The sequence below is a fragment of the Microcaecilia unicolor genome, chromosome 3 (assembly GCF_901765095.1).
Source record: "Microcaecilia unicolor chromosome 3, aMicUni1.1, whole genome shotgun sequence".
Lineage (NCBI taxonomy): Eukaryota > Metazoa > Chordata > Amphibia > Gymnophiona > Siphonopidae > Microcaecilia > Microcaecilia unicolor.
Genome location: NC_044033.1, coordinates 310941444 through 310965727, shown reverse-complemented (window position 1 = coordinate 310965727; position 24284 = coordinate 310941444). Strand labels below are relative to the sequence as shown.

The 24284-nt window shown below is 45.4% G+C and overlaps 1 protein-coding gene across 2 annotated transcripts in view; it reads left to right on the top strand.

Annotated features, from left to right (window-relative positions):
• NCKAP1L (NCK associated protein 1 like) overlaps positions 1-24284 on the top strand; it is a 338352-nt gene that overhangs the window by 153025 nt on the left and 161043 nt on the right. For both annotated transcript variants that reach the window (XM_030198309.1, XM_030198310.1), the window contains exon 16: positions 15896-16041. In XM_030198309.1, the coding sequence (XP_030054169.1) occupies positions 15896-16041 (146 nt within the window). The remainder of the gene's footprint in view (positions 1-15895; positions 16042-24284) is intronic.

The following is a 24284-nucleotide window of genomic DNA, read 5'->3' as shown; positions in this document are numbered from 1 at the left end:
CATCCAAAAATATATTCATAAATTCAAAACACAATATTTCAAAAACTGTCTCTTGACTATTTACAGGCTGAGACCATCAGCAGTCCTGAAAAAAGTGCAAGCTCGCAAGACACGCTTGCCATTCAATTAAATACAATAGAACATCCATAACCAGGAGAGAGTACCAAATATATAGATGTTATGATTGGGGTCAGAACCCCTCTCAAACTTACCTCTTTCCTGGGGGTCAGCTTCTTAGCTGGCTTCTGTTTCTTTTCTCTGTCCTTTCTGAGCTGGCTCTGTCTCTCTGTGCTGGCAGCTTCCAGCAGCATGGGGTTAATTGTTTTACTTTACTACAGCTGTGTGGGTGGACTGAGTTAACTCTACCTCTCTTTGGGTGTACTGGCTTCAAGTGTTTCACGGTGCTGCATTGGTGTGGGTTGGGCCTCTCTGGGTTTCAGTGTGCTTCTCTGGGTCAGTGTGCTTTTGCCTAGGTCTAGGGAGTGTGACATCATCAGGGAGGGCCTTGATAAGGAAGTGGTGTTGTTTCCTTCAGAGCCTTTGCAACAGTGGTGTTTGCTTTAGGTAGGGTGGTGCAGTGTGCACTTCTGACTTTGTGTCTAGTTTCCCTGCTTGCTCTTGCTAAGGTCCAGGTTAGTGTTACTGCAGTGTGCACTGGTGTCTGTGTGTTTAGCTTTCCTGCTTTTCCCTTGTGGTTCCCCTGCTTTTACCTCTTGGTTTTGGAAGCTTTGCTGTGTGTAGGGCTTTGGAAGCTCTGTTGCTGTTAGAAGTACTCCTGGGTTTGGTGGTGTTAGGAACACTGCAGAGTTTGCTGTTAGAAGTACTTCTGGTGTTTGTGCTATTGGGAGCATTGCAGTCTTTGCTGTTTGGGTTTGGTGCTTTAGCAGCACGGTTGGGTCTGGTGCTTTGGAAGCACTTTTAACTTATGTGTTAGCTTCCCTGCTTTTTCCTTGTGGCTCCCCTGTCTTCCCTTTTAGTGCTAGGAGCTCTTCTGGTTGTTTGGTGCATAGGAGCACCTTAGTTAGTTTAGAATTGTAGAGCTCCGCTTGTAGCTTGGTGCTTAGTAGCACCTGTGTTAGCTTTGTGTTTAGTTCCCTGCTCTGTTAGTTTAGGGCTTAGGAAGTCCCTTTCTTGAGCAGGGCTTAGGGGCTCCTGTTTAGTATAGGGCTTAGGAAGTCCTTTTGTCAGTTTACTGTTAGGAACACTCTTGCTGGTTTAGGGCTTGGGAGCACGTAGATCAGTTTAGGTTTAGGAGCACTTCTGTTCCCAGTCCTGGTCCCTGTGTCATCCGGTATCCAGTAAGTCCTGCCGGCTACTCGAACCCAGGAGCTCAACTCCTGGGGGGCTTAGTAGCTAAGTGCAGGTGAAGCTGTACGGACCAGTCCATGTGCTCCAGTCCAGTGTGTTCCGGTCCGGTGTGTGTTCCAGTCCTCTGTCCTCCAGTCCGGGGGATTTCAGTCCATGTGTTCCAGTTCGCTGGGCAGTGCCTGCAGTCCCTGCCGGTGTGCTTGCCCAGTGTTGGTTGGTGGGTTTTGCCTGCTGCTTTCGCTCCTCGGCAGCAGCCCAAGGGCTCACGTTTGCTCCAGAGCCCAGCCCCGTGGGCTCTGAACCTGAGAACCTGACAATAGAAAGGACAGGAGCGCCCTCAGAAATTTAAGCACCCAAGTGGTAGTCACTGAAGACCACTAATGGGTGAAACATTGCACTTCATTCATTGGGCCGCTCACGGTGGTAATTTTTTATGTGCAATAATGTGCTTTCTTGTGTAATGGTGTGCCCCACTTGTGCAAATAATACAAATGCACTACAAATAACCAACAAGCCAGCATCAATAAAATCAAAATGTAAGGCGTTTGACAAAGTGCCGCACGAAAGACTCCTGAAGAAATTGCAGAGTCATGGAATCGGAGGTAGGGTATTATTATGGATTAAGAACTGGTTGAAAGATAGGAAGCAGAGAGTAGGATTGCGTGGCCAGTATTCTCAGTGGAGGAGGGTAGTTAGTGGGGTCCCGCAGGGGTCTGTGCTGGGTCCGTTGCTTTTTAATTTATTTATAAATGACCTAGAGATGGGAATAACTAGTGAGGTAATTAAATTCGCCGATGACACAAAATTATTCAGGGTCGTCAAGTCGCAGGAGGAATGTGAACGATTACAGGAGGACCTTGCGAGACTGGGAGAATGGGCGTGCAAGTGGCAGATGAAGTTCAATGTTGACAAGTGCAAAGTGATGCATGTGGGTAAGAGGAACCCGAATTATAGCTACGTCTTGCAAGGTTCCGCGTTAGGAGTTACGGATCAAGAAAGGGATCTGGGTGTCGTCGTCGATGATACGCTGAAACCTTCTGCTCAGTGTGCTGCTGCGGCTAGGAAAGCGAATAGAATGTTGGGTGTTATTAGGAAGGGTATGGAGTCCAGGTGTGCGGATGTTATAATGCCGTTGTATCGCTCCATGGTGCGACCGCACCTGGAGTATTGTGTTCAGTACTGGTCTCCGTATCTCAAAAAAGATATAGTAGAATTGGAAAAGGTACAGCGAAGGGCGACGAAAATGATAGTGGGGATGGGACGACTTTCCTATGAAGAGAGGCTGAGAAGGCTAGGGCTTTTCAGCTTGGAGAAGAGACGGCTGAGGGGAGATATGATAGAAGTGTATAAAATAATGAGTGGAATGGATCGGGTGGATGTGAAGCGACTGTTCACGCTATCCAAAAATACTAGGACTAGAGGGCATGAGTTGAAGCTACAGTGTGGTAAATTTAAAACGAATCGGAGAAAATTTTTCTTCACCCAACGTGTAATTAGACTCTGGAATTCGTTGCCGGAGAACGTGGTACGGGCGGTTAGCTTGACGGAGTTTAAAAAGGGGTTAGATAGATTCCTAAAGGACAAGTCCATAGACCGCTATTAAATGGACTTGGAAAAATTCCGCATTTTTAGGTATAACTTGTCTGGAATGTTTTTACGTTTGGGGAGCGTGCCAGGTGCCCTTGACCTGGATTGGCCACTGTCGGTGACAGGATGCTGGGCTAGATGGACCTTTGGTCTTTCCCAGTATGGCACTACTTATGTACTTATGTACTTACTTATCTTATGAGCCCTGCGCTGGTTGTAAAACCAAATGCTAAGGGCTCCGATGATAATATTGCTCATTTGTCATGGAGAAAAGACTGCTCTTCCCTGTAGATATAACAGTGCAACACAACTAACAAACAACTAGCACTACCGGAAAATGGGAGATAGAGCATTCAGGCGGGCCTCACAGCCTATCGGGAACCCACTCGTACAGAGTCCAAGCGTGCGGGCCTCATGGCCGAACAGGAACTGAGTCATACACTGGGAAGGGAGAAAGAACAACGAGAGGTCCCCAAAGGGACTGGAGCACAAGCAACGCACACAGCGCTAGCTAGAGACACAAGGGAAAGAGCTTCTATAGGAATACACAAGGCAGTCAAGGATAAAGGAAGCCACTTGTCAGACTGTGAGCCCTTGTGCCTTGATCCCACACCTTAGCTGAGTTCAACGTCGGTGTCGGAAGGCGGCCGGACAACCCCAAATCTTCACCTGGGAAGGCCACCGTTCCCTGGAAGTTGAGCCTCCAGGTGCGGGCGGTCTACAAGTCTTCTGGAACCACGCGGGGTTGTCGTCCAGGAAAGACACGGGTGGAAACAGATACCCAGAAGGAGGTAGTCAGGATTCGGTCCGAGGTCAGGGCAGGCAGCAAACAAGCAATGGTCAGGATTCGGTCTGAGGTCAGGGCAGGCAGCAAACAAGCAATGGTCAGGATTCGGTCTGAAGTCAGGGCAGGCAGCAAACGAGCAAAGTCCAAAACAGGCAAAGGTCAAAAATCAGGAACAAATACAAGAAGGTCCAACTGCACTGCAACTACCCAGGAACTGAATAGAAGCCGAAGCACAGAAGGACTGAGGGCAAGGCTTTAAATAGAAAGGCAGTCAGAGTCAACCATCCTCAGCTGAATCCAAAATGGCTGCCCCCAAAGGAGATCTCAAAGGACCAAATACTCTCTCATAACTTGGGATTCCTCCTGGGAGAGGGTGTACAGGCGGCCACGAGGAGGCTGTGTTCCCGGCCTGAGGTCAATAGGACAGTCAAACACCTGGTGAGGAGGTAGGACCTCCACCTCCTTGGGGCTGAATACATCTGCAAAGTCTTGATATTGCGCAGGTAGTTCCTCCTGGCGAACTCCTGATGCGGCCACAATACTAGACAAGGGTGAAGCGGCCATAACATCCGTAGGAAAACAGCGACCAGAACACTGAGTGCCCCAACCGCTGATCTCTACGGTGGTCCAGTTGATAGTGAGGGCGTGAAGATGGAGCCACAGAAGACCCAGGACCACAGGATGAATAGCCTGAGGAAGAACCAGCAGCTGGATCTCCTCCAGATGTTGAGATCCCACCCGCATCTGGAAAGGTGGCGAAATGGAGGTAATAGGCATGGGTAGCGGCGACCCCTGGATCGTGGTCACTCTATTAGATTGTAAGCTCTTTGAGCAGGGACTGTCTTTCTTCTATGTTTGTGCAGCGCTGCGTACGCCTTGTAGCGCTATAGAAATGCTAAATAGTAGTAGTAGTAGTAGTCGTAACGCAGGCTGGCAGGGCATCGAGGGATTTTCCAGCTGCTCAAGCAATTCCGCACTAATAAAATTCCCACCAGCCCCAGAATCCACCAATGCCTGAGTTAAGATACCCATCCTGCCAGCGCAGGGAAATCGGAATAGTAACAAGATTGTCCGGGAGGGGTGAAGATCGCCCCAAGTCCACCCCCATCACGGGGCCCTGGTGTTGTCGTTTCCCGGTCACGTGGGACATGACTTCAAAAAATGCTCAGCCTCACCACAGTACAGGCAAAGCTTGTTATTCCTTCGGTGGGCTTTCTCAGACGCTGAAAGTCTTTGCCTGTCCAGTACCATGGGTTCCTCAGACCTATGGGAGGACGGTGCTTCCTGAGATGGTCCAGGTCGAGTGGATCATTTCCCGGTCTTGGGAATTGGTGGCTGATTATTCTGCTGTCATGCTCGCTCCTGGAAGTGTACATCCACCCGAATGCAGAGTGTAATGAGCGCCTCCAAAGTGGTGGGAAGATCCCGCCCGGCTAACTCATCCTTAATATCACCATTCAAGCCCTGCCAGAAAACAGCACTGAGAGCCTCTAAATTCCATTTAACCTCTGCTGCTAAAGTTCGGAATTGAACTGCATAGTCCCCCACGGATCCGCTACCCTGCTGGATCCGTAGTAGATTAGCTGCAGCCGCGGAGGGTCATCCAGGAACATCAAAGATCATTTTGAATTGACGCAGAAACTCCCCCAGGTCGGACAATAGAGGATTTTGTTGTTCCCAAAGGGGTGAGGCCCATGCCAGCGCAGGTCCAGTGAGGAGTGAGATGATGTAGGCAATCTTCATTGAATCAGAGGGAAACGCCCCTGGATTCATATGAAACAAAATCGAACATTGGTTTAGGAACCCTCTTCATGCCGCAGGGGTTCCATTGAACCGGGGTGGCTCAGGAAGACGGAGTCCGGGCCCTGGAGGGCCACGGGGTGGATCCAGACCCTGGGGTGCTTGCTGAGCCTGGAGGACCGAGACCTGTGCCCCCACTTCCTGTAAGGCCCCTGACAGCTGCTGGAGAGCTTGAGCCAGGCTGGCCAGGTCGGACTTGTCCGGCGAGCTCATGGCTTTGGCTTATTTGTCAGACTGTGAGCCCTTGTGCCTTGATCCCACACCTTATATGAGTCCAACGTCGGTGTTGGAAGGCAGCCGGACAACCCCAAATCTTCGCCTGGGAAGGCCGCCGTTCCCTGGAAGTTGAGTCTCCAGGTGCGGGCAGTCTACAGGTCTTCTGGAACCACGCAGGGTTGTCGGCCAGGAAAGACACGGGTGGAAACAGATACCCAGAAGGAGGTAGTCAGGATCTGGTCCGCGGTGAGGGCAGGCAGCAAACAAGCAATGGTCTGGATTTGGTCCGAAGTCAGGGCAGGCAGCAAACGAGCAAAGTCCAAAACAGGCAAAGGTTAAAAATCAGGAACAAATACAAGAAGGTCCAACTGCACTGCAACTACCCAGGAACTGAATAGAAGCCGAAGCACAGAAGGACTGAGGGCAAGGCTTTAAATAGAAAGGCAGTCAGAGTCAACCATCCTCAGCTGAATCCAAAATGGCTGCCCCCACAGGAGATCTCAAAGGACCAAATATGGGCTTCCTTCCTGTCCTCGTTACTTCAAGATGGCTTCCTAGGAGATGATCTATCCAAGATGGCTGTACCCCTTGAGCTATCCAAGATGGCCATGACTCTTGGGCTATCCAAGATGGCTGCGGCCATTGATCCAACCAAGATGACGGCTGCCAGAAATAGGAAACAGAAACAGACCTTCCTAAGACTGATTCACGTCCCTTTCAGACAGAACTGCGGGATGACCTAGCCGGGAGGAGCGTCTGACAGGTGAAGGACGTGACACCACCCAAGGGAACACTCTAGGTGTCGCGTCTCTCGCGCTTGCCGCACTCTCGAGGACCTTGGCATACCTTCAGGCTTCTTCCCCGGGAGCGCGGGGTTTGTGAGTCCATAGGCCACTACCGTGGAGCGGCAGTGGCAGGCAAAATCACCTTCCAGGTAGAGAGGAAACAAGACTGGACCGGAACTCCGGACTGGAGTGCTACACCGGAACATTCGGAACTGGAACGCACCGGACGGGTGCGCACTGGAGTGGGGCCTGCTGGACTGGACACACTGGAGTGACCCCACTGGACTGGAACATACAGGAGTGAAACCCGCTGGACTGGAACACACTGGAGCGGAACCCGCGGAACTGGAACACCCTGGACCTAGGCTTCACCTACACTTGACTGCCTTTCCCCGAGGGTTGAGCCCTAAGGTTCTGGCAGCCGGTAGGACTTACAGGAACAGCAGGAATGAAGATCCAGGAGTGCCCCCTGGCACCTAGGCGAAGGCAAGGCAGACAAGCAGGGACTGTCCGGGCTCTGGCAGTCGGCAGGAATCAACACAATGACTAATAAACTGTACCCAGGCTAATAGGAACGCTATACCTAGGCAAACCAGTCATACACAGGAACATACACAGAGCAAACTCAGGAGACTTGGAAGGCTATACACCAGCTAACAACTAAGCTGTGCCCAAGCTAACAAGTCATGCCCTGGAAACAAACGCAGAACACTAGCAAAGCTTTACACAGGCTACAAGCCAGACGGTGCCTAAGCTGGCTAGTCTACACTAGGAACAATCACAGTCTTGGGATAGTGGCTAGCAAGGGCGGCTAGTCTAACACTAGGAACAGACACAGAGAACTAGCAGAGCTATGCACAGGCTACAAGCCAGACGGTGCCTAAGCTGGCTAGTCTACACTAGGAACAATCACAGTCTTGGGATAGTGGCTAGCAAGGGCGGTTAGTCTAACACTAGGAACAAACACAGTCTTGGGATAGTGGCTAGCAAGGGCGGCTAGTCTAACACTAGGAACAAACACAGTCTTGGGATAGTGGCTAGCAAGGGCGGCTAGTCTAACACTAGGAACAAACACAGTCTTGGGATAGTGGCTAGCAAGGGCGGCTAGTCTAACACTAGGAACAGACACAGAGAACTAGCAGAGCTATGCACAGGCTACAAGCCAGACGGTGCCTAAGCTGGCTAGTCTACACTAGGAACAATCACAGTCTTGGGATAGTGGCTAGCAAGGGCGGTTAGTCTAACACTAGGAACAAACACAGTCTTGGGATAGTGGCTAGCAAGGGCGGCTAGTCTAACACTAGGAACAAACACAGTCTTGGGATAGTGGCTAGCAAGGGCGGCTAGTCTAACACTAGGAACAAACACAGTCTTGGGATAGTGGCTAGCAAGGGCGGCTAGTCTAACACTAGGAACAAACATAGAGAACTAGCAGAGCTATGCACAGGCTACAAGCCAGACGGTGCCTAAGCTAACTAGTCATGCACTGGAAACAAACACAGACTTGGGATAGAGGCTAGCAAGGGCGGCTAGTCTAACACTAGGAACAAACACAGTCTTGGGATAGTGGCTAGCAAGGGCGGCTAGTCTAACCCTAGGAACAACCGCAGAGAACTAGCAGAGCTACGCACAGGCTACAAGCCAGACGGTGCCTAAGCTGGCTAGTCATGCTCTGGAAACAAACACAGAGAACTAGCAGAGCTATGCACAGGCTACAAGCCACACGGTGCCTAAGCTGGCTAGTCATGCTCTGGAAACAAACACAGAGAACTAGCAGAGCTATGCACAGGCTACAAGCCACACGGTGCCTAAGCTAGCTAGTCATGCACTGGAAACAACCACAGAGAACTAGCAGAGCTATGCACAGGCTACAAGCCACACGGTGCCTAAGCTAGCTAGTCTACACAAACACAGAGCACTAGCAAAGCTATACACAGGCTACAAGCCACACGGTGCCTAAGCTAGCTAGTCTACACAAACACAGAGCACTAGCAAAGCTATACACAGGCTACAAGCCACACGGTGCCTAAGCTAGCTAGTCTACACAAACATAGAAACTCACACAGAGCAAACACTGAAACTGTGTACAGAGCACTCTATACACCAGGACCTTTAGATGAGATGCAAAGGCCAGGACTGTAGTCTCCAAGTGACTAATAAAGCCCTTCAACACCAGAGCCACAGCTGCAGCAATCACCTTGCAACCAAACAGAGGCTTGACACACAGAGCCGTCAGCCCATAGGAAGGAACAGCGGGGGCCATCTTGGATACTGGCAAAGAGGAGGAGGCGGCAGCCATCTTGGAAGAGGCAAAGCCCACACAGGTGAGGTTCAGTAGGGCAATCAGCACACAGAGCCAGAGAGAACCTAAGACAGACACAGACACAGAGACAAGCAGAAGCCAGCACAGACACTGACTCCCAGAAACAGGGTAAGTCTGAGGGTTGGCACGGCCACAGACGGGACACTAGGCTGCTCATCCGAATCAGGAGACAGGCTCAGCAAACAAAAGGGGAAAAACAGGCTAAGGGAAAGTCTGATCCTGAAACACCGAACTGCAGGAAGCAGGGCTACATCGCAGACAGAGGTGAAGCAAGCAAAGGGAAACTTAGTCAAACAAACAAAAATGATACAAGGAACAAGCTTACCACAGACAGCACAACACCAAACAAGCAGGGACCAGACGCAGGTGTAGTGTAGTGAGGCAATCAAGCTCATGCTGGGAATACCCAGCACACATATACAGAATCAACAAGCTACGAGAAGAGTAAGCAAAACTCCAACGTATACACTAGAGTGACCTAGCACAACCAGAGAGAGAGAGTAAGCAGGCATCAACTGATAGCAATCAAACGCTAAAGCAAAGGTTGTAGGGAAAGGTAAAGTTAAGTAGATCTTGGCTTCTGACGTCTGTAGCTAAAGACGTCAGCTCAATCCCTGACAGGCCAATGAGAAGCAAGTTCCAGCCATTCCCCTGCCTGTTTAGCAGAGCGGGTTCCAGCCATTCCCATGCCTGTTTAGCAGAATCATAACATGGGGGACACCTCAGCACACCCCGTAGTAGGTGTTTTTAACTTGCGGTAAGCACGCATTAGTGCTTACCGCAGCTTAGTAAAAGGGCTCTTTAATGCTAATTTTTGCCCTATATTATGCATTTGCTTTAAATATCTACCTGTTTGCAGAGATAGAGTGGTTGCATTTATACTGTGTAGTATTTCTGCACCCCCACCCAACTATTCTTCCATGCCACCCAGCTGCCAACAATTTCTGGGGAGAACCCTGTGGAATCAAATGTGTAAAAATTGAGAAAAACACTAATTAGTCCAAGATTTTGTTCATAATGTTGCAAAATTGTTCTACTTTTGGTGATATTCTTTAAAATTGCTTTATTAAAAGATATGAATTTTCCAAGTATATGTACATTACAGCTTCCAAGTTTCCAGGTTTATTTAAGTCTTACTATACTGCCCTATGGAATGCCTTCAGGGCAGCTTGCAATCTAAAAATAGGAGGAAAGACAGAAATTCAAGTAAAGGGGAAGAATCATGATGCATAGAGAGTAAGAGGGTAGAACTATAATATTAGGATAGAGAGAGAACAAAAGGAGTGCTATAAGTATTTTTAGGGCTCTTCTCAGAGGAATACACTAAAGGACACTAAAGATACACATCTCTGAAGAGGTGAGTTTTGAGATCTGTCTTAAATTTTATCAAGAGATGCCTGCAGATGGAGGGGGACAGGGAGGGAATTCCAGGGCTGGGGATCCTGTACACAGAAAATGGAGTGTTGGGTGTGCTCGTGGATTATTTCTCGGTGACTAGGCACTATGACCTGGTTGTGTTGAGCAGACTGGAGTGTACAAGCAGGCTACACATGGCTTTCACAGGGGTCTGTTGAATTTTCTCTTTCACAAGATACCAGTGTAATAATTTTTACCAGAAATATTTAAAAAGCAGTGCTAATATTAAGATCATTTTTAAACAACAAAGGGTTTGTGTGGGTGTATGTTTTGTTTTTATCTTTCTCCAGGAGAAATAAGGGTATTGTGTCCCCACCTCCTTCACTCCAGCCCCTTAGAATTAAAGTAAAAGCATGTCCAGAAACCAATGACAACTCTAGTGCTATAAACAGACTTTTCTATTCCAAGCAAATACAAAAATAAAGATATATCTTTGGCCACTCCAAAACACATAATAGAACCAGTTGAAGAAAGGGTTATTTTATAGGGTGGTGAAGAGAAATGTCTAATTTGTGATTTTTGAGCAGAAAAGCCTGAGAAATCTGCTGAGCCAGGAAAAACAAAAACAGGAAATTCATTGTTGTGTCTCTTGTGCTGTTGCATGCAGAATCTGCCTTCTGCTTCTATCTTGTCTGTGTCACCCTCCCTCCCTGTCTCCATCACTCTTCATGGAGTACTACACTATGTGATGTCTCTCTTTGTGTGCGTGTATGAAAGCCGTGTGTAGCTTTTTTTTTCACTCACAAAGCTGCTCCCCCCCCCCCCCCCCCAGCCCTCGAGAGAAGGAGATGGAGCCGCGATGGAGGGAGAAGGGTGAAACAGGGAAGTGGCAGAGGCCCCAGGAGCAGCTGGAAGCAATGCTGGCTGGCTTGGGCAAGCTGGAGTACCTGCAGCAATGAAGAACTGCAAAGGACCTGCTACGATAGCACCTAACTTCCTGTTAAAATGTCCACATAAAAGGTAGGGACTTGATTCCGTGGGAACAGTCTCAACTTCCAGTGCCGCGCAGCTCAACCTCGTGGTGAAACCAGTCGTGACAGGGAAGCGGATCCTATCTGAGGAATTCACCCGGAGCTTCTGTTGGCCACACATGGCAGGGAAGCGTCTCCATTAGGTGAGGGGAACAAGACAGGGTGAAGGCGGTGATTTTGCAAAAAAGTATGGGGTAAGGGTGAACCAAATCGACATAAGGTATTTAGATTATAAAAAAGCATTTAGGCCTTCATTATAGGATCCTTTCAGAAAGCTGAAGTCAAGGGAAAGAAGCCAATGTCCTATTTTAAGTTTAATTTCTTTTATTGATTTTTGATACAGATACAATCAAGAGCTCACAACATAACAACAAGTAACATTTTACAAAGTAAGGCAATACCGGAGCTCACAATGTCCTATTTTAAATTGATTTAGCTGGTTGAAAGATAAACAATGAGCAGGACTACATCAGCTTCTCTAATGAAGAAAGATGCCCAGGGATCTGTACCAGGATCAGCATATATTTATTTATTTACTTACTTATTCATTAACCATCTGGAATAGAAAATAATGAGTGATGTGATCAAATCTGCAGATGACAAAATTGTTCAAAGCAGTTTAACATGAGCAGACTGAGGAATTACAGGACCACCTTGCTAGACTGAGGACCTAGGCATCTAAAAAGGCAGATGAAATGTAACATGGAGATGTGTAACATGATGCAAATATAGAAAAATACTATTAATTACAGGTGCACAATGGTGGGTTCCACATTGAGAGTCACCACCCAAGAAAAGGATAGAATCAGGGACATAGCAACTGATGGCAAATAAAGACCAAAGTGGCCCATCCAGTCTGTAAAGAAATGGAAAATAAAACTGAGGATATCATAGGGGGGTTTCGTGTCAAAGATATGGTTCTGTTTTTCTGAGAATTTCTTTCCTCCCATTTTTGAATGTGGCAAAAAAAAACCCAGCAATTATAAAGTCAACCTTATCTTAAGTTGCACTCAAAAGAACATTAGTGTACGACTGTCTTTTGACTCGTTCTTGCATAGCCAATGCAGAGTTCTGAATTTTACCCAGACTACAAATCTGCTGTGTGAGTAAGCTCAGTATCATTAAACAGCAATTATGATGGCAATTAATGAGACAGTGAATGATTAATGATAGACTAGTTTTGGATAGATTCAGACCCAATTATTAATTTATGATGATGTTGCAATTGGAATATATCATTTTTTGAAAGTTATATCTGCTCTGTATATTTGTGCAGTGCAGAGGGACATGCATCACTTTTTGATTTTTTAATGTTGTACTGTATGCAGTGTAGCATCTTGGGTGTTCAGGAAGATGCCGGACAAGGGAACTAGGCCCAACTGGGAGCCAAGTGTTAACAAACTTGTATATATTTCCTGAATACTGTTGCATTATTTGTTTTGGTTTTGGCACTAATTCATGGAGTGTATTCAGTGAAAGCTGGGGGGAGGGGTAACATGAGAGAGAGAGAGAGAGAAGGCAGGGTAGCATGGGAGAGAAAGAGAGGGTATGAGTGTCCTCATGTGTGCACACACGTGTCTTGGGCCTCCGAATGTTACGAATGTTAAACGTAGCCCCCGATAAAAAAAAAAAAAGGTTGGACAAGCCTGATTTAAATGCTAACCAGTAATTTTCAGTGGCACTAATCGGTTGAGTGCCGCTGAAAATGACTGGTTAGGCACGAACAGGCAATTTAACCAGCCAGGAGCTGTTTCCGGCCCTTTAAATTGCTTTCAATATTGACCCAAAAATTCCTTTGCCTCTTTTGGAAGAATAACATTCTAATGCAAAGGTGATTCAGTGTTACAATATTGTAACTATGGTTGAAGATCTGAGTTGGGAATGTGGCCAGAGTTTGACTATGTTGGTAGTAATTTCATACAGTGTTTTCTATGTATAAAGCATGTTTTATATGTGGGGAAAATGGTATTTATAGAGCCACCTAGGTATGCATAAAAAGTAGGTGCATGCAAAGAAGTGCCCATGCTTTTTATGTAATCTGCGTGTGGGCATTCCTAAGGGTATAGTTTGGGTGGAGCTGAGGCAGAACTGCAAAGTTGTTCATATTTTATAAAATATGAAAGTATAAAGACCAGACGATATTTAACCATCCAGAAAAGGCTGCTGACCAGTTCGATAGAGTTTCGGTGCCTAACTACTAATGTTCAGTGCAGGTTAACCGGTAATCTCCGCTGAATATTGCAGGATAGTGCCAAAAAGATAACCGGCTAACACGCACGGTAACAGGCAATATTCAGCGCTGACCAGATAAGTTTAGTGGCCAAATCTGACCTCCTAAATAGCAGTCCTATCTTTGGCCACTATAAACTTAACCAGCCAGCACTGAATATTGACATAGCCAGTTAAGTTTGAGCCGGCTGAAATACTCCTGGATATTCAATGCCAGTCACCACAAATGGCTCAGCATTTAATATCCAGGGTCAGCGCCAATCGTGGCACTTAGTTGCGCTGTCTCTTGCAGGCTGAATATCTGCCTCAGAGAGTGCACACTTGAAGTTATATTTTTTGAGCAGGTGTAAATTTGTACAAGAGGATTTGTGCACTATTGGGGCTGGTTCTGGGTGTCCATTGTATAAACCCCATATACACCTGGATTGGCTTTACAAAATCGGCACCTTTACAGAACTTGTACAGAGGCACCATTCAATAAAATGATCTCCATCTTGACTGTGGCCACTGACCATGGTGAAAATGGCTGATTAGGGTGTGACAAATTGTGACTATGGTTAATTTGATACTTTAGTTGTGGTTGCTGATCAGGACAGTAATCATGCTTGCCTAGCAAAATCTAGGCTGTCTATCTGGTTAATGCTGGTTTTTAAGGTTAAGGGGGCAATTCTATAACTTGGCACTAGAAATTAAGCACCAGATTTATGTGCTCTGAGCGTTATCCTATAAAAAGTGTTTTTATAGAATTCTAGTATAAGTCGGCAGGAACACATCACATTTAGGTATGCCTATTTACAACATGTAAAGAGCAGGTATAAAGGTACACACCTAAATGAGCACTTTAATGTGTAACATGCAATATTATTATTCCTGCCAGAATTCTGCACTACTGTGCGGAATTTGCACAGAATTTCGCAGCTGTGCAGAATTCCACATTTGTCCGCAGAATCTGCGCTCCGAGAGGAATTGGTTGGCTGGCTAGCCTCCGTGGCCCATGGTGAAGGCTTGCTGGCTTCCTTGCCACTGCCCCCACTGCCCTCCGAGCCTTGGTGGGCCCTCTATGGGCCTACCTGAGTATGCCCTGGTGGTCTAGAGGCCTTGTCAGGGACAGGAAAGAACCCCACTCTTTCCTGCCCACTGCTGCTGCTCTGGACCAGTGTCGCCGCTTTTTCAACCAAGACTTCAAATGGTAATCTCATGAGACTGCTGCAGGAAGTCTTGGGGGCCATTTAGAAAAAGCAGTGGCACTGTCCAAAGCAATGACAGTGGGCAGGTAAGAGTGGGGTTCTTTCCTGTCTCAAAGAGGAACTCCCATGCAGCTCCTCCTTCTTCTACTTCATAGGTGAGTGAAGGGTGACTGAAAAAAATGGATGGCGTGTGGGTGCAGGGAAGGAGGGAGCTGTAAAAAAAATTAGAGGATGCTATATGTATTTGGGGGGCTGTAAAAAAGGTGGTTGCTGTGGGGTGAGGGGGGCTATAAAAAGGTAGATGTGTGGGGGAGGGGCTATAAAAAGGTGGATACTGTGGGGGGAGGGGGCTGTAAAAAAGGTGGATGCAGTGGTGGGAGTGGGCTGTAAAAAAAGTGGATGCTGTGGGGTAGAGGGGGCTTTAAAAATAAGATGGATGCTATGTGTAGGTGGGTAGAGGGAGGGGCTGTAAAAAGGTGGATGCTGAGTGTGTGTGGGGATGGGGGAGGGAGGCTGTAAAAAAGGTGGATGCTATGTGTGGGTGCAGGGAGGGGGCTGGAAAAATTTGGATGCTGGGAAAAATATGGACGGTATATGTGTACAGGGAGGGGGGCTCTAATATTGGTTAAATTATGACTAATAAATTTGCAAATTTTGTGCACAGAATTTTGATTTTTTTTTTTTGGCGCAAAATTCCAGCAAGAGTATATTCTCTAAGTTATGTGCATAAATGTTGGACATGCCCATGCATCTCTTCTATGCACGCCCCCCTGCATTTATGCGCTGAGTTACGCGCCAAAGTTATAGAATACCGCTTAGTGCCCAACTAGCACTTAGACGCATAACTATCAGTTACACACGTAAGTAATAGTCGTCTATAGCCTATGCGCACACTCGGCATGTAAATGTAGGCACTAAGTTATAGAATGAGGGGGTAATTGCTCAGGACATTCCCACTGATTTAATTCAATTATTATTTTGCATGGCATGGCTTTTTTGGCTGATTGTGACTGGCTTCCATGAGTAACAATGTTAATGTTTCTCAGCCATGACACAACCATTGTTGAAAGCAGTACTGGTGTTTCATCTATCCTGCTGCCACTGGTGGGGATGGTCACAAAATGACAACTCCAGCTGTAATATAGGAGCAGGGTCTCCAGCGATCATGTGGCAGGCTGTGACTATGACACATGAATACAATAAGCATGATATTTTTCAAACTCTGCAGTGCCCATGTTGTGAGCTTTTCAGCAGTTGTCTTTTCTTATTCTTCATCATTTCGCCAGGCTTACACCAGTGTGTCTAAGGCTCCCCTGCAGCTACGGGATAACCCAGACCTAGGAAAAGTCATGAACACGATTATGTTTCATACTAAGATGCTTGACTCCATCGAGGAGCTTACTGTGGAGACCTCTGATCTGTCCATCTTCTGGTTTGTATACTCTTTCATGTTTTTCTTTTCATAGAGTCTCTTTCTGCAGCACCTGCCATAAGTGCCCCCACAGCTATGGACCCGCATGTTTTACCCTCTTTAATCACCCTACCTCCCTAAACAGCAAGCTGGGTGTTACTGTTTAGGTATTTAAGGAACTCAGTTCATATTAGTTTGGACCATGTGGCAGACAAGACAGTGTTGCAAGCAGTGGTGTACCGAGGACGGGGCAGTGGGTGCAGTCCGTCCCGGGTGCACGCAGCAGGAGAGGTGCAGGGAGCAGCCACGTGACTGTCGGCTCCGCTGGTTCCCTGCTCCCTCTGCTATTACTTCCTGTTCCGGGGCAGAGGGAGCAGGGAACCAGCGGAGCCGACAGCCGTGAGCCTGCTCCCAGCAGGTAGGAAGAATACACCCGGGGGGGGGGGGGGGTCGTGCTGCACCTGGGGAGGACAGACGACACTGCACTTTGGGGGGAGGGGCACAATGCCGATATGCCCTGGGTGGCAGCCAACCAAGGAACTTCACTGGTTGCAAGAGCAATGATCACAGCCCCAGGGAGTCTTGTTGTACAATGCTGACATGTAGAGGTTAGGCTCACAGTACATGTATACTAGATTCTTGATGGGGCGGTAGCTCCTAGCTAACACCATCACTGCAGTGGGTGGGAGAAGAGGTCTCTAAAATTGCTGGGGTGAAGGAAAATGATGAGAAAGAGAGAGCAGGAAAAACAATGTTCACACCATGCACTGGAGAATATTCTAAAAGCATGTAGCTAATAGTAATACTTGCCTGACTTTGAAGATGTTGGGGCCTGTGTCTTTGACTGGCTCTCCTGCATCCATGGGAGCTGCCATATTTGGAAGAAATCCACACATAACTTCACATGTGCATGGTGCATGCATCCTTCAATTGCCAGTTCATTTTTGAAAAATTGTATGTCCTGTTTGTATTTGTATTCTTGTGGGGTATTTGATGGACGCTGTTCTCCCATATACTGAGAGGAATTGATGTTCTGGCAATAGTGGTCACATGACCAAGTGCATAAAAGAGACCAGAAAGTGCTTCTACATATTTAATCCAGCCTACAGTGATGTTCGTGCCGCAGGTGTGCATTAAAGGAGCATGCCCAAAGAGCAGGTCATGTTTCTTGGACTTGCCCCTTGGGGCAGCTCCAGGGTGAGCTCTGATGGGTTTTGGTATCCCAGTGGTTTGGGGTTGTAGGCCATTAATGGATAAACTGAGGTGGTTTGTACAGGGAATATGGCTTTTGTCCAGTTCCTAAAGACTGAATGTTATCTGGTAGTTTTAGGGTTTCATTTCAGTTTATACTTTTAAATTATAGGTCTTTATGCTCATTATTTGATTTGATGAAGCAGACTCAAGTGCAGGTTTTCTGTTTGTCAGAAAATTGGTTGCAGATGGGGGGGAGCTGCCTTATTTATATCATTGCATTCACCCTGGGTATGCTGTTGTTTCTCTTTCCTATGTTTCAAGGATGGGTGTGGGGGGGGGGGGGATTGGCTATCCCGTGTCCAGAGCATATTCCATTTAGGCAGATAACATCCTTGGAGTGTCCTTATAAGGAGGTGTTGGTGGTTAATCTGCTGTTGGGGGAACCTTTTGTTTCTGGCGCTGTTTTTTTGCCTTCCAGGGTTGTGTAGCGAGGAGTGGGATCGAATTAGTCAGATGATAATAGATCTTTCTGTACTTCGCAAAAGATTGCTTATTTTAGGAGATTTTCATGTTCATCGGGATAATGTGTCTGACCTTTGGACACTGGTTTTGAAGACCTTTTGGCAGATTTCAATTTTGCACAGTGGGTTACTGATCTTATGCACCAGGGTGGTCATATTTTAGATCTGATTATTTCAACTGAGATGTTCGGTCCATTTCTGCAGGATGTAAAATATTTCCTGTTATCTTGGACAGATCACGCTACACTTGTTTTGGTTTACTTGAACGAGGCATATTTTTCAAACCACTTAGCTTTCCAAAGTTCCATAGAAACCTATCCTGCTTATAATCGAAAGAGAAAAGCGTCTATATTGCAACCCAAATCGGGAGATGGGCGTCTTTCTCCCATGGGCGCCCAAATCGGTATAATCGAAAGCCGATTTTGGGCATTTCCAACTGCAATCTGTCGCGGAAACTGGTAAAGTTGACAGGGGCGTGTCGGAGGCGTGGTGAAGGCAGAACTGGGGCGTGGTTATCGGCCGAGGAGAGATGGGCATCTTTAGCTGATAATCGAAAAAAAAAAAAAGCGTTTTGACCTTGATTTTGGGTCACTTATTGTGCCCACCCAAAATCTGCTGTCTGGCTATGCCCCTGCTACTATATCTATAGAAAAACAGTGTAGTACTTGGAACTCAGTGCTGCGTGAAGCTGTGGTTGATGTTAATTTGAACACTGTGGGAAGTGTATCATGTAAATCCAGACAGCCTTGATATTATGGTTTAACACTCTTGAAGAGTCAGGTGAGAAAGTTTGAGAGATTGTGGAGGAAGAAGCAGATATCTGAATTGTGCTTGCATTGTAAAGGTTTTACAGAAATATTATGATTAAATGATCCATATAAAGACTACTAGAAGGAATTATTATTCTAAGGTGATTCAGGAAGCTTCTAATCCTGCAAAGAAGTTGTTTTTGATTGTATCATAGCTGCAAGGTGTTATGTAGTTGCCTTGTTCTGTGCCTTCTGTGTATTATTTGGCTCAGTGTTTTGATGGGAAGATATTGAGCCTGCGCTCAGCTATTCAGTCATCAACAGGAGCTAAGTACATAAGTATTGCCATACTGGGAAAGACCAAAGGTCCATCGAGCCCAACATCCTGTTTCCAACAGTGGCCAATCCAGTCACAGATACCCGGCAAGATCCCAAAAATGTACAAAACATTTTATACTGCTTATCCCAGAAATTTGCCCCAAGTCCATTTATTAACGGTCTATGGACATTTCCTTTAGGAAGCCGTCCAAACCTTTTTAAAACTACGCTACGCTAACCGCCTTTCTGGCAACGAATTCCAGAATTTAACTACACGTTGAGTGAAGAAACATTTTCTCCGATTTGTTTTAAATTTACTACATTGTAGCTTCATCGCATGCCCCCTAGTCCTAGTATTTTTGGAAAGCGTGAACAGACGCTTCACATCTACCCGTTCAACTCCACTCATTATTTTATAGATCTCTATCATATTTCCCCCCAGCCGCCTTTTTTCCACGCTGAAGAGCCCTAGCCGCTTTAGCCTTTCCTCATAGGGAAGTCGTCCCATCCCCTTTATCATTTTCATCGCCCTGCTCTGCACCTTTTCTAATTCCACTATATCTTTTTTGAGATGCGGCGACCAGAATTGAACACAATATTCGAGGTGCGGTCGTACCATTTAGCAATACAAAGGCATTATAACATCCTCATTTTTGTTTTCCATTCCTTTCCTAATAATACCTAACATTCTATTTGCTTTCTTAGCCGCAGCAGCACACTGAGCAGAAGGTTTCAACGTATCATCAACGACGACACCTAGATCCCTTTCTTGGTCCGTGACTCCTAACGTGGAACCTTGCATGATGTAGCTATAATTCGGGTTCCTCTTTCCCACATGCATCACTTTGCACTTGCTCACATTAAACGTCATCTAGATGCCCAGTCTCCGAGTCTCGTAAGGTCCGCTTGTAATTTTTCACAATCCTCCCGCGATTTAACAACTTTGAATAACTTTGTGTCATCAGCAAATTTAATTACCTCACTAGTTACTCCCATCTCTAGGTCATTTATAAATATGTTAAAAAGCAGCGGTCCCAGCACAGAGCCCTGGGGAACCCCACTAACTACCCTTCTCCATAGAGAATACTGACCGTTTAACCCTACTCTGTTTTCTATCTTTTAACCAGTTTTTAATCCACAATAGAACACTACCTCCTATCCCATGACTCTCCAATTTCCTGTGGAGTCTTTCATGAGGTACTTTGTCAAATGCCTTCTGAAAATCCAGATACACAATATCAACCGGCTCACCTTTATCCACATGTTTGTTCACCCCTTCAAAGAAATGTAGTAGATTGGTGAGGCAAGATTTCCTTTCACTAAATCCATGTTAACTTTGTCTCATTAATCCATGCTTTTGAATATGCTCTGTAATTTTGTTCTTAATAATAGTCTCTACCATTTTGCCCGGCACCGACGTCAGACTCACTAGTCTATAATTTCCTGGATCTCCTCTGGAACCTTTTTAAAAAATTGGCGTTACATTGGCCACCCTCCAATCTTCTGGTACCACGCTCGATTTTAAGGATAAATTACATATTTCTAACAATAGCTCCGCAAGCTCATTTTTCAGTTCTATCAGTACTCTGGGATGAATACCATCCGGTCCAGGAGATTTGCTACTCTTCAGTTTGTAGAACTGCCCCATTACATCCTCCAGGTTTACAGAGAATTCATTAAGTTTCTCCAACTCGTCAGCTTCGAATACCATTTTCTACACCGGTATCCCACCCAAATCTTCCTCGGTGAAGACCGAAGAAAAGAATTCATTTAATCTCTCCGCTACGGCTTTGTCTTCCCTGATTGCCCCTTTTATTCCTCGGTCATCTATCGGTCCAACTGATTCTTTTGCCGGCTTCCTGCTTTTAATATACCTAAAAACATTTTTACTATGTATTTTTGCCTCCGACGCAATCTTTTTTCAAAGTCCCTCTTAGCTTTCCTTATCAGCGCTTTGCATTTGACTTGACATTCCTTATGCCGTTTCTTATTATTTTCAGTCGGTTCCTTCTTCCATTTTCTGAATGATTTTCTTTTAGCTCTAATAGCTTCCTTCACCTCACTATTTAACCACGCCAGCTGCCGTTTGGTCTTCCGTCCTCCTTTTTTAATACGCGGAATATATTTGGCCTGGGCTTCCAGGAGTTTGCAGTGCATCAGTAGACGGTGCTGTTTTGATCAATCCTGAAGGGATTGAGTTGGGTGCAGTTCACCTCAAGTGACAAGTCTTTCAGCTGGCCACATTGATGTCACTCAGTAGGATTCTTTCTTCTATGCATGTTACTTGTTGTTAATTGGAGCCAATCCCATCGACTTGGATCAGGATACCAATGCATGGGCTCACGCCTTTACTGTTGTTGTTGGTGAATCAGAGCCTTGCAAGTGGGATTGTTCCTTAGGGTGGCTTTAGTTAGACCAATGCTGAAGAGTTCTTCATTGGATCCACAGGATCCTCTTAATTACCAACCTATCTGTAATTTATGTCTTGCTAGTAAAGTGGTGGAGAAAGTAGTGAAGCATCAGTTGATGGATTTTATAGAGTCTGTTTCCATTTTGCACTCGAGGGAATCAGGTTTTTGTGTTGGACACAGCACATAGTTGGTATTGGCATCTATGTTAAGTGAGGTTTATCAGGCTTTGGATGCTGGGAAGATTATATTGGTGTTAGCTTTAGACCTAGCATCTGCCTTCGATTTAGTGGGGCATTCTTGCCTTCTTTCCAGACTCAGATCGATTGGTGTAGGAGGTACTGTGTTGCAGTGGTTCACTTCTTTTTTTGTCTGGTCATTCCTTTGCTGTTTCCAGGAACGCAGAGATGTCTGAATCTTGTATGTTACCTTGTGGTGTGTTTCTCAGGGCTCTGCTTTGTTCCTCATTTTATTTTATCACCATTGTTTACAGTTATTGAAGACTTCAGTGTTAATATTTATGACTATAATGATATTTTGTTGTTATTTCAAACTTCTCCGAAGATGATTGATTTGAGTTGCTTGCAGGATTGTTTGTTGGCGATCTCTACCTGGTTTCAGGATCACCATTTAGTAGTGAATGTTTCACAGATTGGTGATCCCAGTTTTATATGGGACACCAGTGTTTGTAATGGATAGTTTTAAATATCTCATGGTGCTAATTGATTCTCAGTTGATTTTTAAGCACCAGGTATCCTGTCTTATGAGAGAAAGATTTAATGTGTTGTGCCAACTCCGACTCTTTTCGGTCTTAATTTTAATGAGGTGGTGTTTCATACACTGGTTTATGCATTACTAATTTCTGGATTAGATTATGGAAATGTTCTGAATGTTAGTGTAACAGGCAATAATTTTTAACATTTACAAATGCTGCTGAATGTGGCGATTCTTTTTTTATTCAGTTTCTATTTATACAATCACAGCTAACATCATGACAAAAGTAATACTAGCAATATCAATCCAAAAGAAAAAGTTAGAAAATATATTCATAAACTTTGTCCACTATCATAACGAATTACAGGAACCAAGAGAAGAAAATAAAACAAAGAAGGAAAAAAAGAGAAAAAAATCAAACACCAGCCTCAATTGAATTCTTCAAAGCCAACTCTGAGAGCAAGATCTAATAAATCATGTCACAATCCTTAATTCTTCCCTCGATATGAAATCTAACAGTTGCCTAGGATCAAAAAACATATGTCTCACTTTCAAAAGTTACAACACATGTATAAGGAAAAAGTAAAATAAAACTAAGATCCAACATCTGGGCTCTTGGACGTGAAGCAAAAACTTTTGATGCCTTTTCTGAGTTAGTCTAGATACATCAGGAAATACTCTAATTTGTGATCCTAAAAACAACTCATCCATACAGTAGAAATAAAGTTTAAGAACAGCATTCTGGTTCATTTCCAGAGCAAAAGTCACTACCAGGGTAATTCTACATGTTATACAACTTGCAAAGATGAAAACTCTGTCAGGTTCATAACAGATGTTTCTGCCTGTGCAGGAACATTTTGTCCCACAACAGTTAGATAGGCCCTTACCATAGGTGGTAAAGTTTCTGGTGGCATCTTTAGAACTTCTCGCAGATACTTACAAACCATCTCCAATGGAGCCATTAATGGAGACTTAGGAAAGTTCAAGAATCTTAATGTATTCTTCTTAGTTTGGTTCTCTAAGTACTCCAATCTTCTATACAAAACCAGTTTATCTTTAAACAAAGAACCACATGTTGCCTGTAGCTCATTAACCTTTTTTTTTTTCCAGATTTTCCATTTTGGTGGAATGCTGTTCCAGCATCTGGGCTTGCACTGTAATAGTTCTAGAAATCTCTGTCAACTCAGACCAAACTTTGAAGATAAATTTAACATGGATTGATTGAGGGTCTGCATGACATCCCAGAGTGACTCTAAGGTCACTTATATTTGGTTTCTGCAGAGCTTGCACAACAGCACCGGGATTATCTAGCACCCCAATATGTGCAGGTCCACTTACATTGCACTGCTGCTGATGTTCCTGACCTGCAGTAAGTTTGCTCACTTTCAGGGGAGAAACAACATCCAGGGTTTCCTCCAACAATGGCACAGGTGACAGGGTTTCCTCTCCCACTGCCCTGAACTCCGCAGCTATTGGAAACTTCCGGGTTGCATTGGCCTTGAGATATCCACGGGACTAAGCAAGACTGCACTCATGCTGCTACCGGATGCACCCTCCAGTGGAGTCGAAGGAAGTTATGAGCCAGAGCTGACTGGGGCTCAAAACCCCTGCAGCGTGGTCTGCTTCAATGTCAGGGATGAAGTTGATGATGGAGGGGCTTTTCAGAGCTTTCCCCATGTCAAAAACAGGAGATACCAACTGTCAATTACCAGCAAATAGCTCCAGTCAGAGCACCTGATCAAGTCACCTTCTTGGTTCCTCTTGGCGATTCTTTTATTTGGGGTGGGGGGGACACACAAGTATGATCATGTCATACACACACACAAACACCCAAATATACATTTTCATTAGTTACTGATAATTTGTAGGATACAGTTTAAACTTTTGGTTATTTTGCTTCTATGGTGATGCCATACGATCCTAATAGGCTTTGCAGTCGGCATTTGAACATAGGTTGAACATTCTCTTCTGCTCATTAGGAGTCCACCCATAGGAGAGCATTCTTTTGGGTAGTGCCTCGTCATTGGAATGGTCTTCCTAGGGAGTTACGGGCCAAGTGTACCCTTGTGAAATGTAAAGGTTTGTTGAAGGCTCATTTATTTTGGTTAGTCTCCCCCCCGTCCCTGAAAGTTGGGGGGATTGTGTCTATCGGGTGACTATGGGGGGTTGAGTTTATATGTATTTAGGGTATGCATTTTTTTTTGTGTGTGTGGCTGTTTTATTCTTTCCTTTTTACATTGGAGTTTCTTTTTTGTTTTTATGTGTTTTTATTTATTGCAAATCACTATATCTGGCATAGCCTAGCGGTATAGTAAATTTAGTAAACTGTGTTACACTATGGCTTGTGCAGGTAGCTGCTT